The sequence below is a fragment of the Salvia hispanica genome, chromosome 4 (genome assembly GCF_023119035.1).
Source record: "Salvia hispanica cultivar TCC Black 2014 chromosome 4, UniMelb_Shisp_WGS_1.0, whole genome shotgun sequence".
In the NCBI taxonomy this organism is placed as follows: domain Eukaryota; kingdom Viridiplantae; phylum Streptophyta; class Magnoliopsida; order Lamiales; family Lamiaceae; genus Salvia; species Salvia hispanica.
In genome coordinates this window covers 95,507-107,710 of record NC_062968.1, presented here as the reverse complement: position 1 = coordinate 107,710, position 12,204 = coordinate 95,507, and the positions used below count along the sequence as shown (strand labels likewise).

At 31.7% G+C, this 12,204-nt stretch overlaps 1 protein-coding gene across 1 annotated transcript; it reads right to left on the bottom strand.

Annotated features, from left to right (window-relative positions):
• Positions 1-1,754: 1,754 nt before the first annotated feature.
• On the bottom strand, positions 1,755-11,418 carry LOC125224053 (pre-mRNA-processing protein 40A-like). The gene is made up of 21 exons (XM_048127395.1): positions 11,380-11,418; positions 10,958-11,038; positions 10,827-10,895; positions 10,684-10,761; positions 10,522-10,608; positions 10,390-10,424; positions 10,214-10,343; positions 10,016-10,093; positions 9,283-9,466; positions 4,682-4,800; positions 4,319-4,399; positions 4,186-4,254; positions 4,030-4,107; positions 3,868-3,954; positions 3,735-3,769; positions 3,560-3,665; positions 3,360-3,433; positions 3,135-3,291; positions 3,007-3,066; positions 2,278-2,448; positions 1,755-1,817 (listed from the first exon to the last, which is right to left on the bottom strand). Exons 1-21 carry the CDS (start codon positions 11,416-11,418, stop codon positions 1,755-1,757), a joined length of 1,881 nt encoding a protein of 626 aa, XP_047983352.1.
• Between the last annotated feature and the right edge of the window lie 786 nt (positions 11,419-12,204).

The window sequence follows — 12,204 nt, the reverse complement described above, 5'->3', positions numbered from 1 at the left end:
AACATTACAATTTTTTTTTTAATTTTAAATTATAAATAAATTAAACCTAAAAAAGATTTCATTCCTCGCTCTCTCCGCGGTATTAATTAACAGTTATGCTTAATACATTTATTGGTTCATTAATTGATCTTACGTGTTGATCATATTATACAAGGCCATGTAAAAAGGAAAGGAGAGCTTTTGATTTCATGAATATATGAAACAATTGTTTTCTTACTCCACTGAATCCACATATAATCAAATGTGGGCTGCTCTTTTATTTAGCATTGCACATGTGTGCAAAATGTTAAGGAATTTTTTTACTGTTTTTATAGAAATCAATTTTCTTTCTCTGATTCGAGTGCTAAGATTTCTTACTAGCATTATTTTTCATACAAAATATAAATTAAAAGTAAGTCGTGTTTATATATAGGAAGCTTTATAGTGATCGTTTACCTACTTGGTATTAGTACTTTTGATTATATATATGGAACCTGTTTATTTTATTATTTCGCTTATATCTCCTATATAATCGACATGTTACAAATATGTCATAGTCAAAAACATTTATAGAACTAGTCTTTTTTTAAAATATACTCCATAAGCCAAACAATGTAAAGATTTAAAATATAAAAAAAATCTTTTTTTAATAAAACTAGGCATTAATTACATCGGCAATATTAAGCAATAAAATCGTAGTCTGTGTATTGGGATGCGTTTTATTCATCACTGCAATTCTAAATTGATATTTGATCATATCATACGTGTTGATCATAGTACAACACAAGGCCATGTAAAAAAGAAAAGCATTTGATTTCATGAGTATAATGAAACAATTGCTTTCTTACTCCAATACAATCAAATGTGGGCCGCTCTTGTATTTAGTCTTGCCATTTCAAGTCAAAATCCTTTAACCATGCCCGATTCCAACAAGCTAAGGGTTGTTGATGCATTGGTTGAATATCAGTAGTATATAATTAGTCATCTTGAGATATGGTGTGTTTGTAAATCACAATAGGAAGGAAAAGTCATTGAACATAGATTTATTTTTAGCTTGAGGTTAATACATGTTGAACTTCTCACTATAATGTTTAATTAAGTTGCACATGCTGATTGTTGAAATTAAATTTCTAGCTTTAGTGTTGGGGTTAATGTTGGTTGTCTCTCACTCACTCTTGTTTTCTTTACTACCGTAGAAAAACTACGCCATATAACATTGGAACAAGTTGAAACTTCATAATTTAATATTCTAATTCCAAACTCTAAACGTTATGGGCTTGACCAGAACTAAATAAACTACATGTTTTAAATGACTATTATTGCTTAATAATAAAGATAAGACTTAACAAATTAAGTCTATAGAAATAAATAATAATGATATGACTAACCAATAAATTCTAGATTCACGTACAAAATAAATGAAGTTGAATAGATATCCATATAAGAACATTTCAGTTGCTCATGGTTGCTATGCTATTGCACTACTTTTTAGCTCTTTTCAACAAGATACCTATTTTGAGACTTCTTACTGCGAAACGCCACAGCGTCCCAACTCTGCACTTCTCAAATAATTGGCAATGATAGAAAAGTTTTGGCCCAATTGATTTTACCACCTGCCAAGATGATGTATCATCCCTAAGAAATTTCAATAAGTGAAGCAAAAGTAGCGAAAATTCGTGAATGCAAGAATAAGCATGCTTCAACTCATGCATGACCTAAAAGGACCTCATTTTCCTTTTTGGTTCTTGTGTTTGCATGTATTATGGTGCAAGATACTAAAACGTAGAGCAAAGACTTGCCTGTCTCACATCTCGATCCTCTATATTATCCTTGCGTTTCTAAAAGAGAAAAAGAAAATTAATAAATGAAGTTAATGAACTTAAGTTCACTTAATAATTAGGAATGAGATTAGGATTGGGAAATCGTGTGGATTGAGTCGTTATCGGTTTAACATGATAATGACCTAATCCAATAAGACCTAGTTTGAACCTGAACACAAACTCAAGCCTGCTATTTAAAAACCCACACACGATATGTGCCCATTAATGACACAATATAATATAGGTTGATGTGGCACAATAACAAAACGATAATGACAAGAACACAATTTACACGATTAAACCTCATTTACACGATTTAATTCTTATTCAAATGAACCCAGAAAATAAAACTAATGTATAATTTAAATACTAATATTATTAGTATCAAATGGGTTGACACAATTAAGACACAAACTCAATAAAGTCTGATCCAAGTCATAACCAAAATTGTCAACCTATAAAAGAGTAGAGACAATACCTTGTCAAAGAACAAGGTGTGTACTTGTTGGAGCACCTTTAAAACATTGGCCAGAGGCCCCTTACTCTCACTTTCATCGGTTTTTCTTTGAGTGTGGCTATCAGGACATCTTGAGGCAAAAAAGTAATATTGATCTATTCGTATCACATTCTCCACTTTCTCTCTCCATATCTAAAAATAATTCAAGGAAATCTATTAATCAACATGAATTGAACTCGCTAAGATTAAAATTAAACTTCTCACCCATACTGAGTCATCAACAACCAGGATAGTGCTTTCTCGCCCGAAAATAATGTCTAGACCCTTTTGATGCTCATGAGTGGAGTCCTCTCGTGAAATTATTCTTGAATGGAAGTATTTATTTTGAGGATCAAGTAGTTCTGCCATTTCCAAAGCATAGCCTCTTGCACCCTTAGTATATATGTACATCTCAAATAGTTTACTAGCTTCTTCAAGGAAAGTGTGCACGAATGGCCTCAACTTAGTTATAATTTTACTCTTGTCCAATTTGAACAAGTTGTTCATCAGGGTATCCAATTTTCATAAAACTTTAAGTCAAAGTAGAATATATCAAAAACTAAGGTGCACTCCACAAGTAGGTTTAAGGTACAGGGAATCTTTTTGGTTGATTAAGAATGTTTCATTATCTTTAATATCGGATTGCCAAATTGTATGTAGTAGTGTGCCATCTAAACCAAGGACCAGATAAAGCTTTTTCCTGCAACAAACCAAATCCTCGAAACCTTTGTCACGTAATCTAGTCATTTCGTCTTTAGCGATCCTCAAATTCTGTAAAGAAAATAATAAGATTATTGATATGAAATACTATATAAATAAGAAGGTTAGAGAGAACCAACCTTATGAATGTATTTAAGCGGAATGGCAGAATCATCTTGTACATGTAGCCCACATTTGATGCAAAATTCATGTATAGAACCAGGATGTGTGCATATTTTCTCATTCTCTAAGTCTAAGTCTAAGTCTAACTTCATCTTCTCCATCTTAAGTTTAACGCTACAAAAGGGCAACAAAAATGGTACTATTAATTAATGTTGACAATTAAATTTCCAAAGTAGACCAACCTCTGAAGATCCAAGTGATAAACAGCATCATCAAGAATTCTTGCAGTCTCTTCATCACTGCTTGAAGACCTCATCTGTCATATTCCAATTTATTACTTTATACATAAACTAATTATAAAACCAAACATATATAAATCCTCTATCAACCAACTATCTTGATATAATTGGATGTCTCATAACTCAAAAGGACAATTGTATACCTTCTTCTGAAGATACACCAAATAGTTTCTTAATTGATCCTGACCGTCCGCATCTAGGTCAAGAGCCTTGAACCGTTTATCATCTCCAAACATTGTCAATGCTTTGCTGATTGTTGCATTACAAGTTAGACTAAAAAATTCAAGAATAAAATTTGAGCAAGAAAAGAAATACAACCTCCAATATGTAGATGCTGTGAGTTCTTGAGATTCCTAAGGCAAACCAAGAATTGCATTATACTAAAATGTCTGTAAATTGTTTCAAGCAGACATGTGTGAGAATATCAATCAAATGGAGAACGAAATCTTACTTCCAACATCTTCATAAACACCTCCATTGTTTTTCTCTGCATGAGACGTATCTTCTCCGCCTCTATCTTTTTTCTTTGCATTAAGTACTAAAAGAACAAATATCAAAGATATGCAAAATAAATTGTTGTAGCTACAATAAATTATAAACATAATTATATTACCTCATTGAATACTTGCTTTCTTTTACCAAGTGTTTTCAGAGCACCATATCTTTTGTCATTAATTATCACCCTCATAGCCTGATATATATCAACAATTAAGTAAGCATAGATGAAAAGAGAACAAGATTCAATTTACGAGAACAAGATTCAATTTACCTTGTCCCAGCTCCAGTCCGTCCCCACATTTGCAGACTCTAGTAGTGATTTAAATGCATTTTTCGCCTCCTGAACGGGCAAGCAATTACCATATAAATCCATGTTTGTAATAATTAATGAATTAAGTCAATACCAGCTTTGTAGCATATATGAAATGTTTATCATCCACAGTTTTCTCTTCATCTGGTGCAACAACAATTTCTTTGTCCCCCTTCTGAACAATAGAGAAAAAGCTATTATCATTTATCGACCACTATTTTTGTGAAGTCTACCTGGAAATTGTGTCCCTTATGTCACATATTATATGTACTCCATCTATCTCATTATAGTTTAGTTGTATCGTATTCCATTTTGGGTGCAATTGCATATGTCTTTTTAGTTTGTCCAATAAAAGGAATAAAAGATGTCATATCTACCTATTTTCTCTTTCACTAAACACACAAAACAACATCTTCTAAAATCTCGCGCCATTATATAACGACATAAATGGAACTACCTTGCCAGGTAGGGTAGGTTGCGTCATGAACCGTTGCATTGGTTGAGAATGTTGAGGTGGTTGACCTTGACCTTGACCTTGAGGCATATCCAATTGACTCGGACCAACCGCTCTATCACCTTTAATAAATAGAGTTAACAGTCATTTATATCATGAATTTTGGTCAAATTCTTGTCAATCTCACGAAGTTTGAAATCGGAATATTAAATCACAAAATTTAAGTTTTTCTCAATTTCTCCTTTAATATACTCCCTCTGTCCCACAAAAATATGGACATATGATATAACACGAGAATTAAGACAAAATTGATAAAGTAAGAAAGAAGAGGAGAATGATAGTTAAAGTAGTGTTAACTGATGGTAGGACTCACATTATTATTAGTGTCTTAATGATGGTATAAGTTGTACTCCCTCCGTCCCAAGATAAGCGAGTTATATTCCTTTTTGGTATGTCCCACTATAAGTGAGTAGTTTCCCTTTTTATCAAAAATTTATCCCTCTTGCTTTATTCACATACTTTATTATCTCTTTACTTCTCTACTATTCGCTCTCTCATACTTTCGCAATCTACTTTAACTCTTTAAATATTAATTCGTTAAATCATGTGTCCATCTGAAGTGTTTTGCTTATCTTGGAATGGAGGGATAAATAGCTTGATTTATAAATTGGGATAACTTTCCATAAATGGAAGTGCCCATATTTTTGAGGCACGAATGAAAATAGAAAATGCACATATTTTTACAGCACGGATGGAGTACGAAATTTCATATTTTGATGATATTTGAAACAACTTTGTTTTATTAAAATATGAAAGTACTTATTTTAATAAAATACGTTATTTTGAACATCATCAAGACATTTTGAATAAAGATGAGACAACTAATAAAAAAATAAAATTTCATAATTTAATATTCCAATTTCAAACTTTATAAGACTGGCCATAATTTAGCAATACTTTATAATCCAAATAACTATTAACTCTAACAAATATCCAAGAAAAATTTGTATTCATAGAAAAATTTGTATCTATATACATAAAACTAACAGTTTACTTAATTAACACGTATCTATAGAGTATACATATACATACACTGTATAATAAATAGGGTAGTGATAAAAAATAATTAAATCCCGCATAACTGAAATAACCAAATATAGAGGTAAATTTTAGATAATAGTTAGTTTATTTTTATATTGATATATTTCATTACACATATGTCTTTCTAGATTGTATTAGTTCTTAGACCTCGACTGAAATTAAACAATTTTAAAATGAGGTATTTTTAAAAGCTTGAACTATTTAGAATATTCTCTAAGGTTTAATATGCTACGTATAAGAAAAACCATTGAAAAAAAGGCGGCAAGCATAAACGTAATATGAGTCTATGACATAAATTAGGTTACCTTACAATAAACAAAAAAGTGGGGTAGCACTTTAAAAACTTTAATACTACTGCTAATTTTGCTATCAAATACTTAGTAAGTACAATATAGAATATAAAAGAAAATAGTCCATTACCTAAAACACATAGCTTATTTTATTTCTCTCTTTAAAGTTGACGGCGAGGTGAAAGACTACTTGGGTTTTGTAGATCCAATTATTTTTTATACAGTATGTTGTTATCAACAACTTCGATTCCAAATGTTGATAATTAGTTTCTTTATATATATATTTGAATTCAATCAAATTTTCAAATTGCATGTAGTATTTAATGCATTTGTATTTTGAGATATCTTTGCACGAGCATTTGATTGACAAATTAAATTAGACGATCTCATCATTAAATAAATGAAAATACCAAATTATTCCTTCCGTGCACGAATAGGAATTCTGTTTTTTCCATTTTAGGTCATCCGCGAATAGGAGTCTCGGTTCATAGTCACTATAAATGGGAAAGAGATCATACATTCTACTAACTCATTCCACTCACATATTAAAATCAATATATACAAGTGGGATCATATTCCACTTGCTTTCTTCCACTCACTTTCTCTTAACATTTCTTAAAACCTGAGCCGGAAGAAAATGAGACTCCTATTCACAGACAGATGGAGTATTAAATATAATTTATAATCCAATCTTAATCAATTTGTTATGGAGTAACTTATAATTTTTGGTATATACATAGCTGTAGTTCACTTACTATAACTCATTACCATATAATTATCCACTTAAGATTGAGTTTGCGAGTATTTTTATTGGAAGAGATAATTATAACTTATTATTATATAATTATTCATCTAGGATTAAGTCGTGAGATTCAATCTCATAAACGAAACATTATATGTACATACAATCTTAAAGTTGTTTTCACAATTCTTATTCCCCTATTGGCTATTACCCCCCCGGTTCGTCTCATACACAATACATTCGTCTGACTCCTTTATTTGTGGATTGTCGTTTGATCATAAGCTATTTAACAAAATTAGACATTAACACATTTCACACACATAGTCACATAGGGTTCTAATGATTGTGTGAATTGTTTCTTAATGAACCACTAGAATGAGGTAACTGATTTTGGTGTCGATTTAATAAAGTGTCAATTGCTTTGCATGAAATTGATTTTGATGAGAATTCTTAACTCCACTGAATATGGAAAATTTTATTTGATAATGCTTCTGTTGTGTAGATGGTTCTTTTTAGAAATTTGGTTAGATGGTGCTTCAGAATTAAGTAGTACTATTTTGTTTCTTTTATTTTTTTTTATTTTATTGAAATAATGTTGTTTTTAACATCACCTAATCTATTTTTATACAAACAAGACAATTGGGAAAAACAGAAACTTTATAATTTAATATTCCATTTCCAAAAGTCATGAGATTAACCAAAATTTGACCAAATTTTATATTTCAAATAACTATTATTACACAATAAAAATATAGATAAGACTACAATAATCAAATCCAAACCAAAATCTATAGAAATAAGTAATAATAATAATATGATTAATCAATATATTCTAGATTCACGTATAAAATTATATGAAATTGAATAGTTATCCATATAAGAAAATTTTAGTTGTTCCTAGTTCTTATGCTATTAGACTGCTGCTTAGCTCTTCTCAACAAGATACCTATTTTGAGGCTCCTTACTGCAAAACACCACGGCATTGGAACTATCCACTTCTTAAATACTTTGCAATGATCGAGAAACTCCGTCCCAATTGTTTTTACAACCTGCCAAGATGATGTATCATCTCTAAATCAACCGTAATAGGTGAAGTAAAGCAGCTAAAACTATTTGAATGCATTAATAAACATACTTTAACTCATGCATGATCTAAAAGCATCTCATTCTTCTTTTTGGTTCTTGTGTTTGCATGTATTGTAGTGCAAAATACTAAAATGTAGAGCCAAAACTTACTTGTCTCACATCTCGCTCCTCTATATTATCCTTGCGTTCCTAGAGAGAAAATGAAAATTAATAAATGATGGTAATAGAATGACAACTTCGATTAAAAATTAGATACGAGAGAGGGCTGTAAAATCATGTGGGTTAGGCCACTATCAATCAACTTGATAATGATATAACCCAATAAGGCCTAATCATATCCTAACCTGTTAATTACACTTTTAACCTCAACAATAACTCGACCAGCTATTTTTAAACTTGTATGAAATATACCAGCTAACGACATTGGTATACTACGAGTTAATACGACACAACAACAACACGATAATGACACAAACCCAATTTACCCGATTAAAACATGATAGTATACTATTAAACCTGATTAACACGATTTAATTTGGATGTAAACGTTCGAGAATAAAATTAAAGTATTATAGAAAAAATAATATTGTTAGTTTTCAATAGGTTACTCGAACTCAACTCAAACCTAACCCAAAATTATCGAGTACCTAATGAGTTGATACGATAAAGGCACAAACTCAATAAAGATTGACTCAAACTCATTGGATTAAATTTGTGTGTGCTTGGGTAGTATTTTCGGTGTTGTATAAAAAATTGTCAATCATATAAGAAAGATAATACCTTGTCAAAGAACAAAGTGTGTACTTGTTGGAGCAGCTTCAAAACAGTGGCTAGAGGCCCCTCACTCTCACTTTCATCGGTTTTTTGTTGACAGAGGCTAACACCAATATTCGAGGTAAAAAATTGATATCGGTCTATCCATATCATATTCTCTATTTTTTCTCTCCATACCTAAAACAGTTTTAGTAAATCTATTAAACAACATTAACATAACTACCTAAGATTAAAATTAAACTTCTCACCCATGATGTATCATCAACGATGAGGATAGTGCTTTCTCGCCCCGATATAATGTCTAGACCCTTTTGATGCTCATGAGTGCAATCATCACGTGAAATTATTCTTGAATGAAAGTATTTATTTTGAGGATCAAGTAGTTCTGCCATTTCCAAGGCATAGCCTCTTTCACCCATGGAATATAGGTACATCTCAAATAGTTTACTAGCTTCTTCTAGGAAAGTGTGCACAAATGGCCTCAACTTAGTCACCATTTTACTCTTCTCCATTTTGAACAAGTTGTTCTTCAAGGTATCTAATTTTAATAATACTATAAGTAAAGCGGACGATATCAAACGAAGGTGCAGCCAACAATTAGTTTAACATACCTGGCAGGGATTCTTTTTGGTTGATTAAGTATGTTTCTTCCTCTTTAATATTGGTGAGTTTAATTGCATTCATTAGTATGCCATCTAAACCAAGGACCAGATAAAGTTTTTTCCTGTGACAAACCAACTCCTCGAAACCTTTGTCGCGTAATCGAGCCATTTCATATTTAGCAATCCTCAGATTCTGCATGGAGAATAGTAAGACCGATTGGTACGAAACACTATATGAGTAAGGATATTGGAGAGAAACCTTATGAATGTATTTGAGTGGAATGGAGGAATCATCTTGTATGTGTAGCCCACATTTAATGCAAATTTCATATAAAGAACCAGGATGTGTGCAAATTTCCTCATTCGCTGAGTCTATGTATAACTCCATCTTCTCCATCTTTAGTTTAACACTATAAAAAAGGCAACATAAATGGTACTACTATTAATTAATGTTCACAAATAAATAATGGTACTACTATTAATTAGTGTTCACAAATAAATAATCCCTTTGTCCCCAAAGAATATGCACTTTGAGGACGACACGGGTTTTAATGTAAAATTGGTAAAATAAGAGAGATGTAGAGAGAAAAAGTAAGTAAAGTATTGTTAGTGGAGAATGGGTCCCACCTAATTAGAGAGAATAGACTTTCCAAAATTAGAAAATGCATATTCTTATGGGACGGACTAAAAAGGAAAGAGTGCATATTCTTGTGGGACGAATGGAGTAATTTGCTAAATAGACCAACCTCTGAAGATCCAAGTGATAAACAGCATCATCAAGAATTCTTGCATACTCTTCGTCACTGCTTGAAGACCTCATCTGTTATATTCCAATTCATACTTTATATACAAACTAATAATAACATCCAACATCTATTGTCTATTAACCAACTATCTTGATATAATAGGATGTCTCAAAACTCAAAGGAAAATTTCATACCCTATTCTGAATGTCCATCAAATAGTTTCTAAAGAGATCCTGACGGACCGCGTCTAGGTCAAGTGTCTTGAGCCGTTTATCATCTCCGAACATTGTCAATGCTTTGCTGGTTGTTGCATTATAAGTTAGACTAAAAATATACAGGGATAAAATTTGAGCAAGAAAAGAATTGCAACCTCCAACATGTAGATGCTGTGAGTTCTTGAGATTCCTAGGCAAATAAAGAATGACATTACACTCAAATGTCCATAAATCGTTTCAAGCATACATATGTAAGTATATCGATCAAATGGAGAAGAAAATCTTACTTCCAACATTTTCATAAACGCCTCCATAGATTTTCTTTGCACGAGACGTCTCTTCTCATCCTCCATCTTTTTCCTTTGCATTATGTACTAAACAAACAAATATCAAAGATATGCAAGATAAGTTGGTATAGCTACTATAAATTATAAACGTAATTATATTACCTCATTGAATGCTTGCTTTCTTTTACCAAGTGTTTTCAGAGCATCATATCTTATGTCATTAACTATTACCTCCATAGCCTGATATGTATTAACAATTAAGTTGAAAACAATTATTGATGAACATAGAAGAGGATTCAAGTTACCTTTTCCCAGCTCCAATCCGCCCCCACATTTGCATACTCTAATAGTGTTTTAAATGCCTTTTTTGCCTCCTGAACATGCAAGGAATTACCGTAAAAATACATGAAGTAATAATTTCTGAATTAATCAGTACCTGCTTAGTAGCATATATGAAAGGTTCCTCATCCATAGCGTTCTCTTTAACTGATGCAACAACTGTTTCTTTCTTCTCCTCCTGAAAAATACACAAAAAAAATTATCAATAGCTAATTGTTAACATGTTTGCTAATTGAATATTCCCTCCGTCCGCGAATAAGAGTCCCGTTTTTTCATTTTAGTCTGTCCGCGAATAAGAGTTCCGATTCACTCTTACGATAAATGGTAAAAGGGTTCTACCGTCCACTAACTCATTTCACTCATATTTCTTTTAAAACTAATATACACAAGTGGGACCTCTTCCAACAACTTTTTATCACACACTACATTTCTTAAAACTCGTGTCGCCTATAAATGAGACTCCTAATAGCGGACGGAGGGAGTAGATGTTTACAATAATAATGACAAAAATGGAACTACCTTGCCGGGTAGGGTAGGCTGTGACATAAACTGTTGCATTGGTTGAATATGTTGAGGTGGTTGACCTTGACAATAATTCCACTTTCTACCGAAGAGCGAAAGGAAAAGCCAACATTAACGTAAATAATAACATAAATTATTTAAAATATAAACAAACTATCTTAGTATCAACATGCGGCAAGCATAAACGTAACTATGACATAAATTATGTTGGCTACGATTGAAAAAGAAAAAAAAGAAAACAAAAGTGGGGAGAACTTTAAAAACTAAAATACATACACAAACCTTGTTTTATTTGTGTTCTCTTTGGAGTCGGAGCGGCGTAAAGATTGGTTGGGGTTCGTGGGTTTACGATTATTACTTTATGTGTTGTTATTAACAACTTTGATTCCAAATGTTGATTCTTAGTACGGAGTATATATTTGAATTGGCATATTAAATTCAGACATATTCACAAATTGCATGCAATATTTAAAGCGTTTGAACTTGGAGATATCTTTGCACGAGCACTTGATTGGCATATTAAATTCAGACAATCCAATCATTAAATAGACGGAAATACCAAAATATTATAATACTATGTTAAAAGGGGCATAGTTTGTGATATAAATGGAATACATAAAATCATGTCTATGCCATACTTAATACTATAAAGTCCATTTATCTCCCATGTATAGGCCCAGTGTGTTTTGAGTCCAGCAAATATATTGTTTCTCACCCTTTTTTTTTTTTTTATGGTTTTTAGTTTTTATTTTAGTCTTAGTTCTTTCTTGTTGTATCTGTATGACATGATGTATTTATGAAATACACAAGTTTTTGTATACG

What these genes read in the sequence shown, in the direction of transcription:
- LOC125224053 (XM_048127395.1), bottom strand. Translation starts at nt 11,418, where the DNA reads ATGCAACAGTTTATGTCACAGCCTACCCTACCCGGCAAG. An exon ending in ACTTGGATCTTCAGAGGTTG is followed by an intron (nt 9,467 to 10,015) that starts GTCTATTTAGCA and finishes TTCTCCATGCAG; the next exon opens with AATCTGAGGATTGCTAAATA. An exon ending in AACCTACCCTACCTGGCAAG is followed by an intron (nt 4,400 to 4,681) that starts GTAGTTCCATTT and finishes TCTATTGTTCAG; the next exon opens with AAGGGGGACAAAGAAATTGT.